This window comes from Medicago truncatula, chromosome 8, assembly GCF_003473485.1.
Source record: "Medicago truncatula cultivar Jemalong A17 chromosome 8, MtrunA17r5.0-ANR, whole genome shotgun sequence".
Classification (NCBI taxonomy): Eukaryota; Viridiplantae; Streptophyta; class Magnoliopsida; order Fabales; family Fabaceae; genus Medicago; species Medicago truncatula.
In genome coordinates, this window is record NC_053049.1 from 13,651,084 (window position 1) to 13,675,215 (window position 24,132).

Consider the following 24,132-nt stretch of genomic DNA (forward strand, 5'->3'; position numbering starts at 1 on the left):
TTATTATATGTCACATACATCATTAATTGAATGTATCTAAAAAATAGATTTTTACTTATATTAATGACCGGAGGATGTAAAATTAAACATAGCATAACATAATAATGATAGTGCTAAATTTGAGAACATGGTATGAAAAAGACATGAGTTTGGATGTAATGATGGGTGTTAGTAGTAGCAAAGAAAGTGAGAGTGTGTATAGTAATGATGGTTAAGTTGATGTTTTCTAACTTACAAAGGGAGCTAATTATTGTGTCCAACACACTTTTCTTGAAATAGATAAAATTTCAAACATGTTCATATAGTATAATTTTTGTTGGGTTATTTGTAGATCATGTATTTTAGAATCTGAATCTATGTAGGTTGGAAGTCCTAGAAATTAACCACCCCAAAAATAGGAAAAAGGCAAAAAAAAAATTAAAAGAAGAAAAAAATGTAAAAGATGAAAAAAAAAATGTTCTCTTTTTCCTCTCTCTGCAAAGATTGACTGATAAATTATCAGACAAGATACTAAAATAGCAGCAGAGAAAATAGAAAGAGATAGAGACTAAAAGAGAGAGAGCACATGCTACCTTCTGCTGCTTCATTTGGAAGCAACTAAGAACATTTTTAGCTGAACAAGAAAATTAATTTAACTGTTTTGGATGCAATATCATAAAATTCAAACCCCACAAAAAATTCATGAATTTATACATCCTTCTTTCAATTCAACATCATCAAGTAGTCAACTTAATACCATGATCAAAGAAAAGTCTTCAATTTAAACTAAGTTATAAGGAGAATGAACAAGTGATAGATAAAGAGAAAGTAAAATTAAAAAAAAGGTGAACAAAACAAAATAAGATGAAGAAAAAAAAAAACAAAGATTAAACGAAAAACATGATGAGAAAAGTGATTAAGTGAATAACATTTTTGGTTAAAAAGGAGGACGAGCACTTCCACCCCAATAACCTTCAGCTGGTAATTGGCATGAATTGAGAAGATTTTGAGGAACTCCATGGAAAAGTGATGAAGCATTAGGATCTGCTACAAGTTGTTGCTGTTGCTGGTTCTGCTGCTGTTGTTGTTGACTTCCCATGGTTCCCGGTGACCCTAACCCTCCATTTCCTGGCACATTCACTGGTGTTTCTTCATCTTCTAAAGGTAGCCTTTCATAAGCAGCATTTCCAAAGGAAGCTGCCATGATAACAACCGGACCGGAAGCTAACAACGGTCCCACCACGCTACCACCGACGACCTGTCCTTGTCCACCAGCTAGATATATGGCTAATCCTGACGCCGCTGGTGGAGCAGGCGGCGGCAGGAAAGAGCCAGATAATGATAATATCTCAAATCTTCCATGAAGTGTGACTACCGCACCAGGCGATGCTGGTTGACGGAGAGTCACGTTTGTGACGGTCCCACTTCCGCTAAGGATGCAGACACCACGCTGCCTCCTTCGCGCAAAGACCGTCACACTTTCCATGATGTCACATCCATTTGCAACTTCCATCACGTGGGATCGGAGTGCGTTCGCGCTGTCCCTCGTGATGATGATAGGTGGTTTTGGTTTGTTTTTCGAACCTGCTGGTCTTCCTCTTGGTCTTCTTCCCATCTCACCACCACTTCCTCCACCAGCACTTCCGCTACCACCGTCGTCTTTTCCTTCTCCTCCGGTGGGAGTGTTGTTGCCGTCTTCGTTGTTTCGTTCTCTTTTTTGGCCTCGGCTTAAGCTCCCATTGCCACTTTGTTGTTCCTCTTCATTGGTTTGGTGGTTGGTGTGAAATTGATGGTGAGGATGAAGATGAAGGTCTCTAGTGAGAAATGGAGGTGGAAGAGGACGACCTTGTGCTACTTGATCCATGATTTGTTTTTTTTTTCTTCTCTAGATGATATAATCAAGATCAATATCTTCAAAAAGTCACAACCCTAGATTGTTTGAAAATTGAAAAGAAGGAAAGGAGAGAGATAGGAAAGGATCTAGGTTGTGGTGGTGGAGATTTACTTTTGAGGGGTTTTGTATTTTTGTTTTCTAGTTTCTAATTTTTTCTTGTTTGGTTTTTGAGTTGAAGAACTAGCTAGGTGTTGTTGATGGCATGTTCTCTACTCTCTACTACTTAGCACTTAACCTTCAACAAAAAATGGAAACTTTTTGAAAAAACCCACCACAAATTTCAAGCACCATGTTGATTGGTATATGAAACTAGCTAGCTAAGCTACTTTTTTTTTATGGAAGTAAAGTAAAGAGATGGTAGTTCAAGGTTTGGAGGAAATAAGGTAATAAAGAGTTTTAAGAAAAGAAAAGTTTGGGCAGAGAGAAGAAAAGGAAGAGAAAAACAACTTAGGAAGCTTTTGTTTATGCGGTTTAATAATAATGAGATTGAGGATGCTGTTTTTTTTTTTTTTTTTTATGGGGGGTTAGAAGAATTTGGGTTTACTTTGTTTTTTGTTGGGTTAGGGTTAGGTCCAAGGAATCGGATCGATGATGGGTTTGATATTGGTAAGAAAGACAGCGTGCGCATGGGCGGTGTTGTGGGACCTACAAAGTGGGTCCCATATATTCAATACTACCATGCTTGAAATTTCTCTCTCTCTTATAACTAGTGTCTTTGTAAATGTTTGTGTATGTGTAAGTTTCTTCTTCTATATTGGAAAAGCTGCAAATAAGAACACATTAATATATGTCTTACACTAATAGGGTAAAAAACCTTACTCACTATCTTAATTCTTAAACCTTGGTCTTTACTACTGCCTCTTTCTCTCAGCTATATGCACCTTCTTTTCAGACAACCACCTCTATCTCTATGTCTTTGGAACTCATTATTGCTTCCTCTGATGGTTCCTAGAATTGGTATGCTTCAAAGTTCAGCTATATCCCGTGCAAAAGATCACTTTCTTCCTACTTAAAAATGTTCAAACCTTCTTCACAAAAAAAATAAAAATAAACTTAATGTTCAAACCTTCCTGTGTTTTTAGTATAATATGCCACTTACTTTATGTATGCCTATTACTAAATTAAAATTATTGTTTGTGCATAAATATACTAAGTATGTTGATTTTTCACATTTCAAGATAAATTAATACTATTAAAAAAAATATAGTTGTTTACAAAAATAATAATAAATGTATATAAAAATTTGAAAAGTGTCTAATATTTAAGAATAACAAAAGTTCTAAATTGATTTTATAATAGAGACGAGTGAGTATATTACATATAGATGAATGTTAGTAGCACTCATTTTTCAACAATCTCTTTTTTATTGGATGGAATTAATGTATGTCCCATCATTTTGTGTAGATTCAATTTTCAAAGTGTAGACCCACAATATTATAAACTAATAAGAGAGCGAGTATTAGGGAGAGTGTTCAAAATAGAATGTTGCTAGTATTACTCATTACAAATATCATATATATCCATCTAATTCAATACAATGACTAATCTTTGTCACAAAACTTGATGTATAGTGAAGTCTTCCCTCTTAATCGCATTGGCCCTTTCCTCAATTTGTCCTCGCGGCAAAGGGTTTGGGTGTTGTATTGGGTATGGGAGTATCTATTGAGTTGTTTACAAGTTTTAAAGTGGGAGACGCAATAGAGGTTTGATATTTATTGCAATATGTAAATGATACACTTTTCATAGGTGTTATGTTGATAATATGTGGTTAAGCAACATTAAGGTGGTTTGTGTTAGTATCTGGATTAAAAGTCAACTTTTGTAAAAGTAGATTGATAGGGGTGTGGATACATCTTTTTTGGAGTTGTTTGCGTCTTTCTTGAATTGTAAAGTTGACTTCATCCCATTCAGCTACCTTGAGCAATCAGTTGGAGCAAATTCGAAGAGGAACTAATCTATCACCCTTGGTAGTAGAATTGCGCTTCTAAATTCGGTCATCCTTGCTAATCCAATAATTTACCTTTCATCTTTGAAGATGGCGGTCAAAGTGTGAAAATTTTTCGTTTAACTTCAAATGTGATTCCTTTAGAGAGGACATGTAGGCTTAGAGGCACATAAAGTGGGCCAAGACCTAATTTATATTTACTCTAGTCTCAAATATGACAAAAAAGAAAACATATATAAGGTGATTGTTTGATTGTCTTCCATTTATGAGGATAAAATTAGCTGCTCTATTTTAGGATAAAAATGATTTTTTTTTAACAAAATTAATTTTTTAAAAATCGGAAACAAACAATATTCAAATAATAAAAGTGATTAAAAATATATTTTTTTTTCAAAAAAAAAAAAATCCAAAACAAATGGGCTCTTGATTAATTTTACTCTATTTTATGATTTCATTGCTAAAATGTCCCACAAATAAGGTTTCCTTGATATGAAAGTTTTTTTAAAAAATTGTATTGATGAACCCGGCGATTTTTAGTAAAATATGATTTTTTTTTTTCTACAGTAAATAGACTTGAATCATTTAAGCAAGGACTCTAGTTCAAACTTTGAGTTATCGTAGGAAACTCTACTAAATATGGTTAATCAAATATTTTCAATGGAGATAAGTGATGAAAAAACTATTAGATATTTCGCATCAATTATATGTTTAAAACAATATTAGTTGCACTCAATAATTGTTTTCTTTTAATGTAAAGTTTTTTTTAGCAAATTTTGTGATATATATACATATGATTTTTTGTGGGTAACCTGTAAATAACTTTATCGTATTTTTTGAGTTTTGAGGTATGTTAAGTAACTTTAAGTTTAGAGGTACTCTTGAGATCTAATTTATGTAAATCTTTTTGTTTTTGTCAAGTAACATTGTGGATTTGTCAAAAAAAAAAAAAAGTAACATTGTGGATTGAATTCCACTATTTTAAGATAATGCAACATCTTGTGAGCTGAAACATTTTTTTATCAAGAAAAAACAAAACAAGAACGGAGATACTAGGAGTTCAATACCACTCGCATCATTTCCTAAAAGAAAATAAAATACCACTCACATCAACTTTTTTCGATTAAATTCGTGTCTATTAAAAAAAATTATCAAGATGTCTACTCAAATTTATTTTTTAAGGAAGATGTCTACTCAATTTTTATTATAGTTATAGTTATAGATTTTGTTTATATATTAAGAAACTTGAGTCAAAATTAATAATACTAAGAAACTACTCCCAAGAGCGAAATTAAAAAGTTTACAAAATCTATGGTGTTTGTCAACTAAATTGTACAAATTGATCATACTCTCATATTTTATACTGAAAAATTACACACTTTATCTCTTTTTTAATGGTCGGTTGGTAATATAATATGGACACACAATGTACCCAGAAAAATGTCACTTTTTTTCTCACATTTTCTTCCTTGGTCATTAACAATTGAAAAAGTTGATAATCATTGACTCTGAATTAATAAAGATATATACCAAAAGTTTCCAATAATTTCAATAGATGCCCTTGATGTTGTAATTCTTTTGGTGAAACTTATTAATTACTCCCTCTGTTTTAAATTACATGTCTTAGTCAACCACTTCACATAGGTCGATGCACAATTTTGACTATTAATATCTTTTAATATCTAAAGCAAAAAATTATGAAAATTTAATATTTTGAAAATATTTGTCGAGACAAATCAAACAACATCTTTCATGCTAATATTTATATTTATACATTAGTTAAAAAGTATGGTCAAAGTAAGTCAAGTGAATAGTGCACATTGCAAAAATTAGACATGTATTTTGAAATGTAAGGAGTATATTTTAACGGGAAAAAAACTTACATTTTTATTTTGGATTAGAGACAGAAAAATGTATTATACTGTTATAATATTGTACATTCTTTTTTTTAATAATATAATTTGGTAAATTCTTAGGTACAAAGAATCAGTTATAACAGAGCTTCACTATGATCTACAGAGCTATAACTTTCCGTGGTTTGAAAAACTTTTTAGTTGACAAACACCATAGATTTTGAAACGGAAAGTTTGCAAAAAGTAAGTCAAGTGAATAGTGTACATTGCAAAAATTGGACATGTATTTTGAAACGGAAGGAGTATATTTTAACGGAAAAAAAAACTTACATTTTTTAAGCTAGATGTCCACTCAATCATAGTTGTACAGAGCTTCACTACAATCTATAGAGCTATAACTTTTCGACAAAACCATCATGTTAAGCATGTGAAGACACATCTTCACCGGGGTACAATCATAGTACTTACCATGCAACATTACTAGGTTGGTCATCGATCGGTAGCTCTCCAACGATGGAAAAGGCTAAGCCGTGGCCTATGACAAGAGTCGTAGTTAGATCTCAACGCTTCTCACAGCTCCTCCAAGATCTAGTTGGCATTCAAGCAGTATCTCTTGTTTCCGCCACCTTAACCGATACTTAGAGAAATAACTCATATCAAGCAAACATTGTCCATTTCCATCTCAATTAAGTATTAGGGAACTTGGCCGAAGAAGTAAAATTGATTAAGTTTTACTTCTAAATATTTAGTATTAAAACAATTTGTTTGAAAGAAGCACGAAGCTATAACTTTATAAATTTTATGCAAAGAATATCACAACCTCATCATTTCTAAAGCACGAGAAAAGGTTTAGCTCATGATGAACTTAACCACAAAGATGAAGATGAAATGAAACATAAATGAAAACATGAAAAACTAAATTGATGGATAAAATAGAGTTAATAACAAATTGCAATCTAACAAGGGAAGAGGTGAGATTGAAGCATCACTTAAGTAATCCTAACTCTAAATCACTAGGAGCTAGCACACATGCTCATCTATGGAAAAAATTAGATGGAAAGAGAATTCTAGTGGTTCCTAACCCTAGCTGAAACTTAGCCGGTGAATTCATTAGTGTAAAATTCAGGACCCTTGGCACTAAAATGTGGTTGTCCTTTTGTAGTACAAGGCCACAAGTAGCTAGGGTGCCACTTATAAGTGCGTTCAGTTAATCTTTTGGGCACCCAGTAGACAAACAATCAGAGTCATTTGTCTGATTCTAATACGCCTTGGCAGTCTTTTGAGTTATTCTCGGAGAATTGATTGTCCTTCAGAAATTTGAGGACGTGAATTTTAATGTTGAATGCTATTGGGTTCACCAGTTGGAATTTAAATGTCCAAGTTGTCGAGACTTCTATAATCTCCTAAGGCCTCGGATTCATCGGATGAGAAATCACTACATTGCATTTTGGTGGATTCAAACACTACCTTGTGTTATTTGTGGTGGTTGTGTCAAAACTGCACGTCATTTATATGTTACTTGTGATTTTGTGATCTAAGTTTGGTATAAAGTGTTTAGGTGGTTATGGTGGAAATTAGCAATGCCCCAGGATTTATTACACTTTTTTGCAATTTTTGGGTCTTTTGGTGTAGAATCTAGGTTTAAGTAGGATCTGACTTTGACTTTGCAGTTAGGAGTGTGGTCCGTTTGAAAATTCCGTAACGGTACAATCTTCTTATATGTGAGATTCTGACGGTTGAGCAATTGATAGTTGTAATTAAGCTATCTCTTTGAAAATGGTTTATGGGTAAAACTTCAGCTAACTCCTATATCGTATACAAATAGGGGATGAAACATGTCTTGTGCTTGGACAAAAGTTTACTGTAATATTGGTTGTCTTTGTTTTATCTATGATTGTTTTGTTGGGTGATGTGTTGTGAAGTATTTTTGTTTTTGATTTGTTATTTTTGGTTTGTATTTGTTTTGTCTAATTTAGACTTTGTTTGGTAAAAATAACATATAGATTATAAAGTAGTTGATGATTGATGACTTACAACTGGTAGATTATAGTTGATGTCTGATGAATGATAGTTGATAAACTAATTGAAGTGTTTTGTAAAACTATAGCAGTTCAATTAACTAATAAATGTAAAACAACATAAAAATGCATTCTTAATCTATAATAAAATTTATATCAATTAATGTTCAAAATAATATTTTAAGAAAATATTCATGATACCTATAATTTAGTATATTAAATTTCTTAATTTAATATATATTTCATGTTACAATATAAAAGTGCAAAATATTTATACCTATATTTTTAATCAAAATAGGTATATGAGATAGTAGGGGCAGTCGGGACTCCGTTGCTCATTGATCATGTTACTAAGAACCGTTTGTTTGGTCATTATGCTAGGATATTGGTTGATTTGGATCTCTCTAAGGACATATTTTATGAAGTGATGGTGGAAAGAGAGGGATTTGCGTTTCTGGTTGCTATTGAATATGAACATTTGCCTGAGTTTTGCACACACTGCAAGAGTATTGGTTACAATGTCACTTCTTGTTGCTGGTTACATCCAGGAAAGCGGACAAGAATGAAGATCCGGTTGATAATGGAAAAAAGCCACTTAACTTGCAAAAACAGAAACATGAGTGGAAACCAAATGATAATTCGGATGGGGTTGGTTCTTCGAAAGCTTTTGAAACACATCATCCTAAAGAGACCCAAGATGATGCCCTTCTGACTGACGAAATTCAGCAGGAAGAAGTGGAAGATACTACAGTTCAGGTTACAAAGTTAGTAGCACAAGAGGTTCCAGTCATCTCCCCGGTGGCGCTTTCAGCTGCACATGATGTTCCGCTTGGGAATAAGGAGGTTCAGGTAACACAACAAATAGTAGTCGCATCCCCACAAAATAATGTGAATTCGGCAACCACTTTTAGCATGCCTTTACATAACGTTTTTGATGAAATTGTCCGTCCCCAGGTTATTAGAAATGATATTGAACCAATCCTTACTCTGGTCTCTAATTTCCCTAATATACAGAATATTATGGCTAGGCCGAATGATCATGTGGATCCGGTGTTACAAAAAGAAATGGAAATGGTGAAAGCTTCTTTGGTGAATAGTGTTACAGCAGAGGTCTCCTCTACTCTTTATCTGACAAAGTCATAAAAGAGAAAGGCAGCCAAGGGTTTTGGACGAATATTAGGATTACTAAATGCAAATAACGGAGGTTCTCTGTTACCGAACCTTTGGGCTCTGTGGGGGAAGGATTGTGATTTTGTGGTGCGGTTTGATTCTGCATAGTGTTTGTGGTGTTGGAATATATTTATGCTAGCGCAAATTATATACATCGTAGACAACTTTGGGCTGAATTGAAAGGTTTACAAAATTTCTATGTAGCACCTTGGATTTTTGTGGGGGACTTTAATGCGATTTTAGGTGCTCATGAGAAGTGGGGTCAGAGGCTCCCTCCTTCAATTGTAATGATTCGCGAAGGAAACTGTTGTGTGGACATTATAGCTTCTGATCTTGGGCATGAATCATGATTTGACTGGTACGGTTTGATTTGACACGTTACCTCCATCGTTGTCTCTATATTTCTTTAAGGATAGAATTGGCTTGCCTAATCACCGCTTTTCCTAAGATTTTGGTTATTTTTATTTTCCGGTTTGCATTGTTTGAGTGTTTGGCCTAGTCCCCCCTCTTGTACATATTAAGCAAAAGATATATTTTTCCTTTTTTAATATTATATATGAAGTAGACAGCAAATGATAGGAGTCCGAGTAGGGTGCCAATCTAGTTGTGATGTCTCTGGGCTCCTTGATGTATACTCTACTTCTTGCCTTATCAAAAAAAAAAAATCAAAATAGTTTTAATCCAAATCAAAATTTTATAAAAACTAATGTTCATAATTTATATGTATTAACGAAAAAAAAAAGTAGACAAACACGCACGAAGTACCTGTCTAAACTAAACATTAGTGGAACATAAAAAATATATAAACGTAACATTAAACTATTTTGTTTTAAATTATAATGAACTTCAAAGATAAAACTATTTTGTTTTAAATTATAATAAACTTTGAAGATAAAACTGAATTTTATATAAAATAATAAGAGACTTTACTTGGTGGTGTCTCTTGTTGGCCTCTTTGTATTTCTTTTTATGACGTTTATGTTTGTTTCCTTTTTCCAGACTGTCTTTTACCGTGGTACCTGTTCGAGTACACCTTCTACTTTTGGCATTAAAAATAAAAATTAATAAATTAAACGAAGAATGTCTACATTTTTTTTATTTTGTTTTACTTTAAAAAAATGTTTTATTTTGTTTTATTAAAACAAATTTTAGTAGTTATGTATAATATAACTGGAGTTTAAATCTCGAACAACTTACTAATTCATCTGAAGAGATGAATTTTTGATCATTAAACTATTTGATAAAAAAAAAAAAAAAAAAAAAAAACCGTTGATAAAATATTTCAATTCATTGGTTAACTAAACTAAGAAACCGGCAATTAAAAAAAAAAATGCAGAATTGTAATGAAAAAAAGGTCAATAGTTTTATCTAATTATTAACCAAACAAAAGAAATAAAAAAGTGAATCCATGTTGGAGAACCAGCCTATATTTTATGGGGAAAAAACTATGAATAATTGATTGATTTAAGCTTTAGTATTTGTTTATCGGTTACTATATTACTCCTTCATCTGAAAGAAAATCTACAAACATTCTAAAAGGTTGGATCCTTGTTGGAGAACAAGACTATATTTTAAAACTGTCTCGGTTGGTTCTTCATTTTAATACTAATCATTTTAACTAGCTTAATAAATCACTAAAAAGACATTGTACGTAATTGATCTTCAAATGATATTTGGTCAAGATCTAATCGGTCCAGTCTTTTTAAAACTTCTTTTTTATAAGTTTAGTTAGATTTTGTAGACGATGACTGCATTGGACTAATAGACGAAAAATATATAATATATATTTTTTGAGGGAAGTATATAATATATATTAATAATTATATTGTTTGAAAAGAAAAAAAATAATAGATTATACATTATTACCTCTTTTTTTTATATGATATATTATTACTTATCTCACATCTCTCTTTTTGACGCCTTTTATATTTATATTAGTGATAGCTAAAGGATCTATATGTAAAATTATATCTTTATTTAACTATAATTATTAAATAATAGATGAATTAAAATGAATTATCAAAAGTTTTTTTTTTAAAATGTAATATATATATATATATATATATATATATATATATATATATATATATATATATATATATATATATATATATATATATATATATATATATATACACACATACATATACATACATACTAGGAGTGAACGGGCATCTTATGAAGAGATAATTTGGGTTCAAAATTAGTAAACAATCTCTCTACTTAGCGCAACAAGTGTTTCTTGCTTCTCAAACAATCAACTAGAATGACTGAAAAATGAAGAGCAATAATGAGGAGGGAGAGAGAGAGAGAGAGTTGTAACTATTCCATTGATCCATGAAAGTGAGAGGTTCCAACTTATTTATAGACAAGTAACTTGGTGGTCAAGTTACTGAGTTAACCAACTAACCAAAGCTTTAACCAAATTTTAACAGCTTTGTAACTAACATTTTATTCGCTATTATGGATTGACTAACTAATATACCCCCTTTAATGCATAAATTTAGAAACTTATGAGACCTAATTTGTCCCTTAAGTATACATATTTTTCTAACTTCAGTGCTTTAGCAAAACCATTTGCAAGTTGAAATTCAATGGGACAATTTGTAATTTTCAGCATCCATTTTATCACTTGCTCTCTGATGAAATTGACATCTAATTTCAAAATGAGCTTAAATGTAGGGACACCTTTTTTCTTCTTCAAAAAATGCTTACAAAAAGGGATGTCATTACTTTTTTTTTACCAACATTTGTAGTTTTTTTCTTAATAAGTGTGAAATAAACAAATATCATTTATTGTGAGATATTGAGAGTATTTCTTTGTTTTATTTTAATTTCTACTAAATTTTGATTGTCGTTTATTTTGCATGTCAACAATAAGCCTACGTATATGTTTAACTTTAAGGGAAATGTTAAGGACACATGTTAAGATACCCAAGATACAAATAATCTATTGAAAATTGGATGATCAATTTTTTTCTCTTAGTTTTCTCATAGAATAAAATCAAATATGTTTACTCTAACATATGTTTATTGTACCCAAAAAAAAAGAGTCACATATGGTTACCAATTTTCTTATTTACAATTCCTTAAATAAGAAGCTAGTAGAGATGAAGAATTGGAAGCATGGATGAATGAATGAGCAATGAGAAGAATAAACAAAATGGGGGTTTGTGTATTTTGACCAAATGCATCGTCTACAATGTTGTGGGTTGAATGGCAAACCAAGATGTGTGGGCGTGATTGAATGTAATGTGCTATTGTGTGCGTGTAAAAGGAGCAGAGAGTGTGTGTTGTGTGAGAGGAAGACATAGAAAGAGAAGGGTTATTAAGGTGACAAAGACTAACACTACTAAACAGTACAAGTGGCTTTTACGTGCGTTTAAGGGCCCAATCATATGCCACATTACTGCCTCTTGTATAGTTGTATTGTCATTTCTCATTTTTGTGAGGGAGTGTGTCTCTGGCTCTGCCACCACCATCTATTCATCCATATATACTCCGATTTGATCATAACGTTTGCACGTACTAATGGAACATTTTACACATAATTTCAAACATTGATTGAGATATTAAAAAAAAAAAAAGGATTTTTTTTTCATCTATATTTTTCTTAAATGCATTCCCACATGATTTGATTCTTCAACTTCACAAATTAGCAAAAATAAATCTTAAAATTATTAGAGAAAATTCTTGAGGAAGTTGTGAAAGAAAAAAAAAATCAGTTGTGATTATAATAAAATCTATTGGAAGTGCAAGGAGATTGGAATAATCCTAGATTGTAAGAGAAATCAGTATAAAATTGATGTCTATATATATATATATCTTTATCTTTGCATTCTGTATGTTATCCACTACACTCAGACTCTACATCAGAATATGTATATCTTAGATTCTGATCAGGCTGTTCAACCAAAGAAAAAGAAAGTCACGAAAAAGTTTACACAATTCAACCCCTTCTTGTGTGTTTTTCTCACATTCACACTCCATCTTTCCCAATTATCTCCATCCAATGTCAATAGATTTGATGGTGCACAACCACCATTTGTTCCCATGATTGCCTAGCAATAAATTCTGAAATCACGCACATTTCACTCGTTTTTTCCCTTAGATTATTTCCCTCATAAATATCTTGTGTTTACCATAATCAAAACTCAAGGCTCTTGATGCCTATTGTCAGCGCTTCAAGTGTTTCTTACTTTGCAAGCAATCAACTATAGAATGAATGAAAATGAAGAGAAAGATTGAGATTAGAGGTTGATGATGAAGATAGAAATTGAAGAAGAGTTCATTGTATCTATTTTATTGATTGATGAAAGTGAGAGGTTATAACTTATTTATATACAAGTAATTTGTTGGTCAAGTAACTAGAGATAGCCAACTAACCAAAGCTTAATCAAATCTTAATAGCTTTATAACTAACATTTTATTTTCAGTTACGTATTAACTAACTAACTAACAACTTTATCCTAATATAAATGTGATAAAGGAAACAACAAAAAATTTGTTTCAAATTAAGTGTTTTAATTTTGGCATAATTACACTTTTGGTCTTCGTGTTTTGGCCTACTCACGAAACTGGTCTGCCCTTTTAAAACAGAACAAAACAATCCTTCAATTATCATTTTTGTTGAATTTTTCGTCCTACCCCCCATTTTATTCTCCAAAAACGCAGAGAAATGACAGTTTTAGACCTACCCCCTATGCTCAACCATGAAATAAACAAGGAATAAAGCATGTGGGTACAAAGAATCCACTTTATTCAACACACTAACCAAAAAAACCCTAATTTCTAAGATATGTTTCAAATTAGGTTTTTTTGGTTAGTGTGCTGAATAGAATAGATTACTTGTGCCCACATGTTTTATTCCTTGTTGATTTCATGGTTGAGCATAGGGGTAGGTCTAAAACCGCCTAAAACTGCCATTTCTCTGCGTTTCTGGAGTTTGAAAATAGGAGGTAGGACGAAAAATGCAACAAAAATGATAATTGAAGGACCGTTTTGTTCTGTTTTAAAAGGGCAAGACCAGTTTCGTGAGTAGGCCAAAACACGAGGACCAAAAGTGTAATTAAGCCTTTAATTTTTGATGTAATATTAACTATAAAGTTAATTATATCTAATAAATATTATGTGCATCATTCTTAGGTTAATATCTTTCACTTTACATTTATAATAATGATGAATACATCACTTAGAGAAGAATTAGCTCCACCATATTTTCTTTCGCTCGATGGTTGTTTTGTTTGCTCTCATTGCCTTTTCTCGTGCGGTGGTTGTTGGGTTGTTGTTTATATATTGTCCTTTTATAGTGGTGTTACTGAGTTTTCAACTCAAACATTAAAGTGTTATATAGGTTTGACTGATCGAGATTTTTCTAGTCTTGATTGATTTTGACTCTGGACCGTTAGTTTGATTTGGGGAGGAGCTTACACCGACCACTTTTTTTGCAATTTAGTTTTATGCTCGTGCTTCAAGTTCGCTAGATTGCGCCTTGGTGGATGTGTGTTTCGCCTTAGATTTGACTTTATCTGTTGTACAAAGTAGCTCATTAATCAAGTTGCCAAAGCCTAACATATACTTATCATATTTTAATACACTTAGTGATATTAAGTAGGGGGTATCTATTTGTGAATGAGGAAGACAACATTTATAGGGAAAGTTTCCACATGATTTTGGGCTAAAAACGCGGGTTTTTGGGCACAGAAGTCAAAAAGCAGGGCCTTGGCCCGAAAGGCACAAGCGCCTTCTTTCCATGCCCCAGGCTCCCCGGTGGTGGTTTCTGGGCGCCCGACACCTCCTCTTAGGCACATGTGAGTGCTGACCGGTGCTGAAAACATCTGTTTCTTCACCTTTCATGTTTTGCCATTCATTGCTTATGTTGGGGAGTTCAAAGGAGTGTCGAGAGGAATAAAAAGTCAATGTTTCCGTATCACAAAAGAGGGAAACACCACATCTCCACCTAAAATCTTAAGACATCGGATTTATGAGTTACCTCTCTTGTATATGCAACAATTCAATTATCCATTCATAATCAATATTGGACTTAACCAATCACACTTAATACCATCCGTAAGGGATCGAGTCTTCTGCACCCTATACTTGATCTAATACCATGATATACTTTTTTATCCCCCATCAAGCCAAACTAAGGCTTTAATACCATCTGTAAGGGATCGAGAGCGTTAGGAGGAATAAAAGGTCAATGCTCTAAGACTACAAGAGAGAAAGACACCATATCTTCGTCCAAAACTTTAAAGAATTTAATATATGTGTCACCTCTCTTATATATAAGACATTTTATCCATTTGTAATTGTTGTAGAACTTTATAACCACTCACACTTAACCCCAATATCTCCATTCATATTGAATATTTATAACCCAACTTCCCTATTCTTTCTAAATGTAAAATCTTCTTGAGAATCTATTTTGTCCCTTTTAATTAACGAGTTCTTATAAATTTTCAATGGCATATATCTAATTATTTATTTATCAACATATATCTAGTTATTTTACAACTTTCTCTACAACCAATAGTAAATACTACAAGAGGGCCTAAGCCCAACAAAGAAAGAAACTACCACTTAACAATACGCAGAGTACAAACACCAGTTAAATCAGCTAAAGCCAACCTACTAATCTGATCAGGACAATGCTCATATAACCTCCGTCACAAACTATATTTGCAAGAGTGTCAATACAAGCATTAACTTCTATGTACGAATGACGAATTTAGATCTCCCAATTCATATCCAACAACCGTCAAATATGTTACAATAAACTCCAACTTAGTGTTAGTTTTTAAAGGGTCTCATTTCAAATTTTCATCGTTGAAATACTTAATAATTTACCCTTTAAAACCTAGTGGATAGGCCCTTGAAAAAAAACTAGTGAATAGGAAACACAAATATTATGGAAAAAAATATTAACTACTTTCAAAATTCTTGAGGGAGTGAGCACATATACCATGCACGACTCTTGATGCTATTGCAACCTTCTCTTGTTCTCTTGATGACAATATTGAGTTCATCATATTAGAGAGCTATTTCGACTCATTCAATTAATTAAAAAGACAAAGATAAGATGATGCTAAATAATATTAAAAAAAAATGGTGAAGTTAGGGGTTTGTGATTGGTTTGATTAAGAATCAAATTAATATATGGGTCAATCCCGGAAGTATCGGTCTGTCTTCTTCTGGCTTTTCATGTTACTTTCGTCCTTCTCATCACATTATCAATCTCTCTCTTCTATGAGCAGACAAGTTGAAAAGAACCTTACTATTATAAAATGCAAATATATAAACTTTGATAATACACCAAACTGACCAAACCACCCCGTCTCTTTCTCAAGAAACAGACAACCACTATATATAATTAAATTGCAAGATTTAAATATTCACACAACAAAGGCATCGCTTTCGAACTTGTAGTCAACGATTCCTTCACCAACTCATTTCCTAGGTTAACTTTAGGTTTTGTTTGCGAATTTGGAGGAGGAGGAAGGAAAAAGCTTAGGAAAAAAGGAATGAGGAAGTGGAAGAAACAAAGGAAAATGTGAGGGGAGGGTTTTGGTTTGGGGGTTAACTTTTCTTCATTATACAAAACTCTCCTCATTTGAGGAAACTAAAAAGTGGCGTTGGATGAGGGTTTTGAGAGGTTTTGAAGGGTTTATATGAATTATTCAAATTTAATTTATGTTGTTATAATATTTTTAAAATTAAAAATGTAGTAATCATATACATTAATTTATAATTATCTAAAAAATCTTTCTTATAAATTTTTTGAAAGATTTCTTCATTTTCCCTCATATTTTCCACTCATCTAAGTCTTTCTCTCCCCTCCCCTCCCCTCCAAACTCTCAAACAGAGCCTTAGTTTCTTCCTCACAAATATACATAAGAGTAAAGATATTTGTACAACTATTTAATGATAATTTGTATAACAATTTTTTTTTTCTTCTTCTTATTAGTCGAAAACAAAATAGAAAAAAAGAAAGAGACGATAAATTATCCAAAAATTATCATAAAATGGTTGTATAATTTTTTTTTTTTTATATATACATGATGTATACTAGTTGATGAAGAACTATCTTATATAAAGATAAACTTCAAGTTTCGTCATCACCGGTATTCACATTGTATCTTGATGTATACCGGTGATGAAGCTAAGAACCTTCTTATATGCAACCATTCTCTATTATGGTGTTTGCTTAGGTTAACACAAAAATTTCATCCAATCCCATTTTGAACAGTTGAGTTTAATCTCCTTTTGCACAAATAATATATAAATATCAATTAGCAAACAAAATAAATGTTTATTTCAATTACAAATGCATCATCGTATTATCCTAAGTGACTAATTATTTTTTATTTTTTGAAAACTCGGTATCCGATTCAAGAATTAAGTGACTAATTATTAATCAACAAGCATGACTATATTCCTCTAAAAAAAATAAAAAGAAGCATTTTTATGTCAGGAAAAGAAAACAAGAATGACTATATATAATAGTAAAACAAAACAAGCATAACAAATCTATTTTTCATTTGCATTTTTTCCCAAGTAGTTTAGTGTTAGAAATTTACCTTTTAAGATAAATAAGTAATGTGTTCGGGATACGAACATCAATTCTTACATATGTCATGCAACGTCTTTTACCAACTGAGTTAAATTCAAATATACCATTTGCATATGTATTTAATATGTATGAATATCATTTGAGTTGGTTCTTTATCAAATGGGTTACCACATATTAAATAGATACACCCTTCGGTCACTAATATAAACAAAAATCCATTTTTTAAATACATTCAATTAATGATATATGTGACATATAATAAAGACCACATACATCATTAATTAAATGTATCTAAAAAGTGAATGGCAGCTTGGCAAAGGTGACAAGATTAACTTATGAGTGGATAACTGTTTGAATGAGCATTTTGCTTCTATTATACTTTTGAAAATGATAAGCATTCTCATCTTAAGGCTAAGCTTATGCATTTTATTAGGGATGGTCATTGAAGGATTCCTAATTATCTTTCCAAATTCCTTGGCTTGATTTACTTGTTGCATAAGGTTCCTAATTATGCTTCAAGTATTCTATCTCTGCCACACCAAATATTATTTTTCTCTTCAAATTATGACAGTTACGATCATGCAAATTATATAGTATTAATAATAAGAAAATGAATAGAAGTTATAACTATTTTTCATAGCTTAATTGCACTTTGGGCCCTCTATCTTTTCAAAAGTTGCGATTTTAGTCCCTTAACTAATTAAAATACAAAACAGCCCCTTATGTATTGGATCTATGGCGGTTTTGACCCCTAAGGCCACTTTTGACTTAGTATTCGCTGACGTGGCACCCATAATGGTCGACACGTGGTACCTCACTTAAAAGATGTGGGTGCCACGTCAGCGAAGACTAAGTCAAAAGTGACATTGGGAGCCAAAACTGCCAAAGATCCAATACATAGGGGTTGTTTTGTATTTTAATTAGTTAGGAGGCCAAAATCACAACTTTTGTAAAGATAGAGGATTAAAAGTGCAATTAAACCTTTCATTTATAGTGATGATGTGATATATATTTCATCATATTTTTTATTTTTATTTTTTTATTTTAGTAATATCCGATTCACAAAGTTGATTCTCTTGTATAGTAAGAATTCACTATATATATAACTTGATGACTTGTCCAAAAAAAACTATCCCATTAATTGATTTCCAACTGCATATGACAACATTTGTTGAGAGGAAACTGCATATGACAAAATGTGTCACCGGAAAGATAATGAGGCAAAGCTGAACTATAACTTAATTATTTTCTTTCTGACTTGTACATAAGTTTTTAAACAACTTTTTTATGTTCTCGAATAAATAAGCATATAAATTAAATCATACAGTAAAGTAACCCTTGTATGCATGCATACTAACACGAACTTCTTCGCCAATAAAAAAAAATGGCCACCACTAAAAAAAATTAGAATTAGTAAACAAGATTAATGGATAGAAAAATAATGAGTTATATCTCTAATCAAATGTCATCAAAATCTCGGACAAAATTGGAGGTCAATTTCACACTTCCTCTCACTAAAATATAACGGATTAATTTTATTTTGCTCATTCACGTTTTTAAAATTTTTTTAATAAGCAAAAATGAATTATATAAACAATGATAAAGTGATCTCCTTTATAAAAGGTGTACCAAGAAAACCACTAAAATGTACAAACAGTCAGCCAAAGAAATAAAAAAACAATAATTAACTGATGCCCAAACATGTAACCGGGCTCAACCACCACCTCTGAAAGCGATAAACAAAATTGGCATTCTTTACTTTCAACCACCAAATAGAATAAAACTTAAATTTATCCAACAACTGAGGCATGAAACATTCTAAATTTTTAAATAATATATTGTTACGTTCATTCAACACCACCCACACACAGAGGAGCCAAATAAGCTGTAAGAACGAGCTCTGCACTTTTAAATCACCCGTTGAAGAAATAAATTGACAGAAGTGATCTAAAAGAAACTGGGAATCCACGCCCGAGAAGCCAATCCAATACCATATTAACGGCCAAAGAGAATAGAATGTGCTGCAAGTAAGGAATAAGTGTCGAGTAGACTCAACCTGACCACATACGGATACACAAAAATGATTTTATGACGAAATGATGCCACATATCACCAAATTTGATTTAGTTGACAACCTGTAACGAAGGAATCTCCACGTAAAAATTAAGACTTTCAAAGACACTTGATTGTGTGAGACTAAATAACCGCACCTAAATCCACATTTTAAAGTTTTAATTTTGTCACTTACTTTTTTTAACGTTAAGATTAGTTAGTCTCTTTTGTTAATTATTTACTTAACGTCATGTAAAACATGTGAGGTATCTAGTTAACATTTAGGTTTCACTTTTGTCCCTTACAAGTTACATTTTAAGAGTGTCAATTTAGTCCCTTACATTAATAATATTAGGATTAATTGGTCCATTAAGTTAAGTATTGACTTAACATCGTGTAAAACATGTGATATCTTTTCCTAGACCCTCGGAGTATATATAAAAGAATATTTTTAAATTCTATGATTAAAATGATTTTGTAGAAAGCTTAAATATGTTTATCTTTAAAAGCAATTAACATGTTTAAGATGCTTATATATCATAAAGCTAGACATAGTTTTTAAGCATTTATGAAATTAAGATGTTTACACAAAGTTAAGTCAAGACTTAACACAAATGACCAATTAATGCTAATATTACTGACTTTTTTTTTTTACTTGCTAACGTTACTGACTTATTAAGGGTCTAAATTTAAACTTTTAAAATGTACATGATTAAATTAAGGGAAAATTATACGCACCTTCCCTATGGTTTACTAAAATGACACTTACATCCTCTTTAATTTTAAAACTTTCACTAACCTCCCTTTAGTTCTTTTTAAATAGACACACACCTCCCTTTTTATTAACACCGTTAACTCTCCTTAACTTTTTTTCTTTGAGAAATTTTTCATCAATATTTAATGGAGATTCTTGAATGATGAAAAAAAATGGCAAAAGAACCGCAAACACAGTTAATAACCATTTCATTGTTGTCATCAACCAAATCCATCATTGATAAAACTAAAAGCATCGTAAACACAATCAAACACATTGCAAATCAAATTTATGCATAAAAGTAACTCAACACAATTCAAGTAAATGATGACAATGGGAGGTGTTTGTGCATTTGATGAGAACTAAAGGGAGGTTAGTGTAAGTTTTAAAATTAGAGGGGGTGTCAGTGTCATTTTAGTAAACCTTAAGTGAGGTGAGTGACTGTAATTTTCCCTTAAAATAAAATGAAACCTAACATAAATGTAAGGACAAAATACAGAATTAGGCCAAAATTGTGTTTCGTTAATTTTTTCCGACATGCTGAATCAATTATACATGTATCTTGCGGCGCAGCTTGTTGTTGCTTGCTTTCTCTTCATGTGTAAGTAATATTGATAGTGAATAATAAAATGATCAAAAGATGGGAGGAAAGTATACATACATAAAGAGACAATGGTTTTTTTTTCTAGTATGTATCTATAATTATTTTATGTTAAAATATGGTTTTGGTCCCTGCAAATATGTCTCGTTTTGGTTTTAGTCCCTGTAAAAATATTTTGTTGTTTTTAGTCCCTGCAAATATGCCTCATTTTGGTTTTGGTCCCTGGCTCCACTTTTGTGATGATTTGCACACGTGACACATGATGACTGAACCCATTTATTAGAGAAATAGTCCCTGCAAAATCTTTTGATTTTGAAAAAGGTCCCTGCAAAATATTTTGTTTTTGAAAATAGTCCCTGCAGGGACTATTTTCAAAAACAAAATATTTTTCAGGGACCAAAAATAACAAAAAAAATTTACAGAACTAAAACCAAAATGAGGCATATTTGCAGGGACCAAAACCATATTTTAGCCATTATTTTATGATGTGAGCATATCTTTTTTTTCTGATAATTCACATTTGAGGATTTAGCTTGAACAATTGACCACAAGCTAAAATACAAGCTTCCCTAATTAAGTCTATCACAAATTAACCCAAGTTCAAAGAACGTTTAGTTCACGGATTTTGCTAAAATACAGATCTTGTGGCTTGTGTGTGTATTTTGATGGATGTGTTTCGAATTTAGTGAATGGATATGTAGTCCTCGAGAAAGACATAGTCATCCCTTTAGAAACAAGATGAAATGAATATGAATATGTCCATTTAAAAAACATTGAAACGTCATGTTTTTTTAACTAAAAATAAATAATAATCAACTTGGTTGGGTCTCATGGACTCATTAGAGACATGGCATGTCACAAGACACATTGATTTTTTATTTTTGTGTAGACCATATATCTTTCGAACGCGCAATTGCGGAGACTAATCCCTTAAGTTTTGCGTAGACCAGATATCTTTAACACTGTTTCACATAGTGAATTTACAAAATTACTTTTAAATTATTTAACGATGAGATTTTTACATAGTTAGTGAGAGTTAAACCCATATTTTTGTTTAGTTCGAATCAACACTTTATCATATGAAATGACCTAATCAATCCGGTGAAACATCATGGTTCTATAGTACAACAACTATATAATAAAATACAATATGATACTTATCTTAATCAACTCATTTATACTAAACAAATGGAAGCCCACTATCTAGTTGTCTTAATTAAACAATTATTAGTAAAGCTAATCCAAAATGTATGGACCACTTCCAAAAGGAAACAAAATTAGTAAATTAACTATCAATTCCATGTGAAGGGCACACCTATAGCATCGAACCTAGTAGCACGATGATGCATGTTCCCACTCTTCCACAAGCCGCTTTTCACTCAAAGTGGGTTGAGATTGTTGCACACACATCTCTTGTCCTCTATGGAAAGCCAATCCAATTAGCTTTCACACTAATTATTAATTAATTGATTAATTCAAATCCAATTGAGCATTCCAATTATTTTAAGAGCTACTTAGCCGACCAAACTTGAAGCGTTCATGTGACGGATTATGATGGTTTTGGAACCTTTCTTGTCATCTATGCATATGCTAGCTATGTTGCTCCCTTCATCCTTTGTTCAAGTGACATTTTACAATCAATTGGAAGCATAATGTCAACGATTTTTCTTTCATATGATTGGTGGATGCATTGCTCCTTTGTGTCAATCTTAAATTGTCCTCATTGTTTACTTTGAATAAATTGAGTTATCTAGACATATTAAGGTCACATTTATGTTGGGTCAACATTATCAATGAGTCATAATGTAGTACCTTGGATAATTAAATTAACCATTTTTTTAACTAGTTTAAGGATCAAAATTTCACCCCTTAAGATAAATCAGTGGGGGGTGCTCTCCAATCCAATATCAACGAGTTTCAACAATTTCTCTATATATTCCCATGAACAAGAGAGTCGAAGATATCACTCACCCAATATGTTTATAATGTTTATCAACCCAATAATTTCTCACAAAACCTTCAACCCTTATCCTCTAAGTTTCCTATTTTGGTTTCACAATATTCCTAAAAAAAAGTTGAGAAAAAGCTTAAATAAAGGTCTAAAACCCGTGTCATTCACCTAGCACATGACACAATGAGCCTAGCGCAAAATATGCCAATTGGTCATGCGCCTCACGCAAGGTCCCATGTGCCTAGTGTGTGAGGCGGAATTGAAAATTCTACTGGAAACCTTAAGATAAATTAGTGAGAAATTCCTAATTTAAACTTCGACCCCTACATATGACAATATCTCTACTAACTAGTTATGTTAATGGGGACGAAATAAATTAATCTTTTATCTATAATTATATATAAGAATTAAATTTATATTCTTCCTTGAGAAAATTAAAATAATTAAATTAATCTTGGTTGTCCGTGTTTATATTTTGATTGATGATGTTGAAGCATATAAGGTTTAGCCGAATATAGTTCCCAATAAAATGCAAATAATGGTTTTCAAATTCAGTTTAATAAGTTGTGTTTTTTATAAGAGTCTAGTGACGAAATTCACATTCAGAAAAGGGTTGCAAGGTTCGAACCTGTTCCTCACGTCAAATATCCATATAATCTTTTACCATCGTCTCAGCTGCATTTACGAGACAAATACGACTAAGTATTTAAAGTTTAATAAATGCTAAAAAAGTATGGTAATCAAAGAAAAATATGTGACAAAAAAGATAACTTTCAAAATAAATTGATAGTATTTGAATAGTCTCTATAAATCATAGTTATAATGCTGAATGACGAGTTATTGCATTGTTTGTGATTTGTACACAATTAGAAGAGGCGGCTGAAGCAGGTGCTACGGTGCAACTACGATTGTTGTTGATTGTCCTTTACTAACACGAATGGGGTACTTGCAAGGATCCATTGGATGACGCTGATGAGTCATAGTGGCCCCTATGTTGGGTTTGTGGCGTATTTGACATCAGCTAGCATACTTGTTTTCGTAATTAATACATTGTTGGTTTCTACGTTTCTGTATCTTCATAAATCATTTATGTTGTTTCTGCTTTACAAAGCATCATTCGAAATTCCTTCATTATGTGGGTATTGCATTCAGGTTCTTTCTATAGCCCTTTTGGTTTGATTCTTTTTTCTTATTGTTCTTCTTCAAGATAGGAGTGGGTGTTTGTTGTTGGTTAAACATATTGTCTTTGTTTTCGTTTGGAGGGAAGTATCTTGGCCAACAATGAACCCCAATGCCTTGTATTGAGGATCTTTGCAATCTATCATAATCTTCATGATTTGACTGAG

At 32.0% G+C, this 24,132-nt stretch overlaps 1 protein-coding gene across 1 annotated transcript; it reads right to left on the reverse strand.

Moving 5' to 3' along the window:
* Positions 1 to 655: 655 nt before the first annotated feature.
* On the reverse strand, positions 656 to 2,330 carry LOC25501012 (AT-hook motif nuclear-localized protein 22). Its single transcript, XM_013589557.3, has one exon. The coding sequence runs from the start codon at positions 1,841 to 1,843 to the stop codon at positions 917 to 919; it is 927 nt and encodes a 308-aa protein (XP_013445011.1). The 5' UTR covers positions 1,844 to 2,330; the 3' UTR covers positions 656 to 916.
* Positions 2,331 to 24,132: the final 21,802 nt, after the last annotated feature.

Excerpts from the sequence above, each read along its gene's own strand:
- LOC25501012 (XM_013589557.3), bottom strand. The coding sequence starts at position 1,843 with ATGGATCAAGTAGCACAAGGTCGTCCTCTTCCACCTCCATTTCTCACT.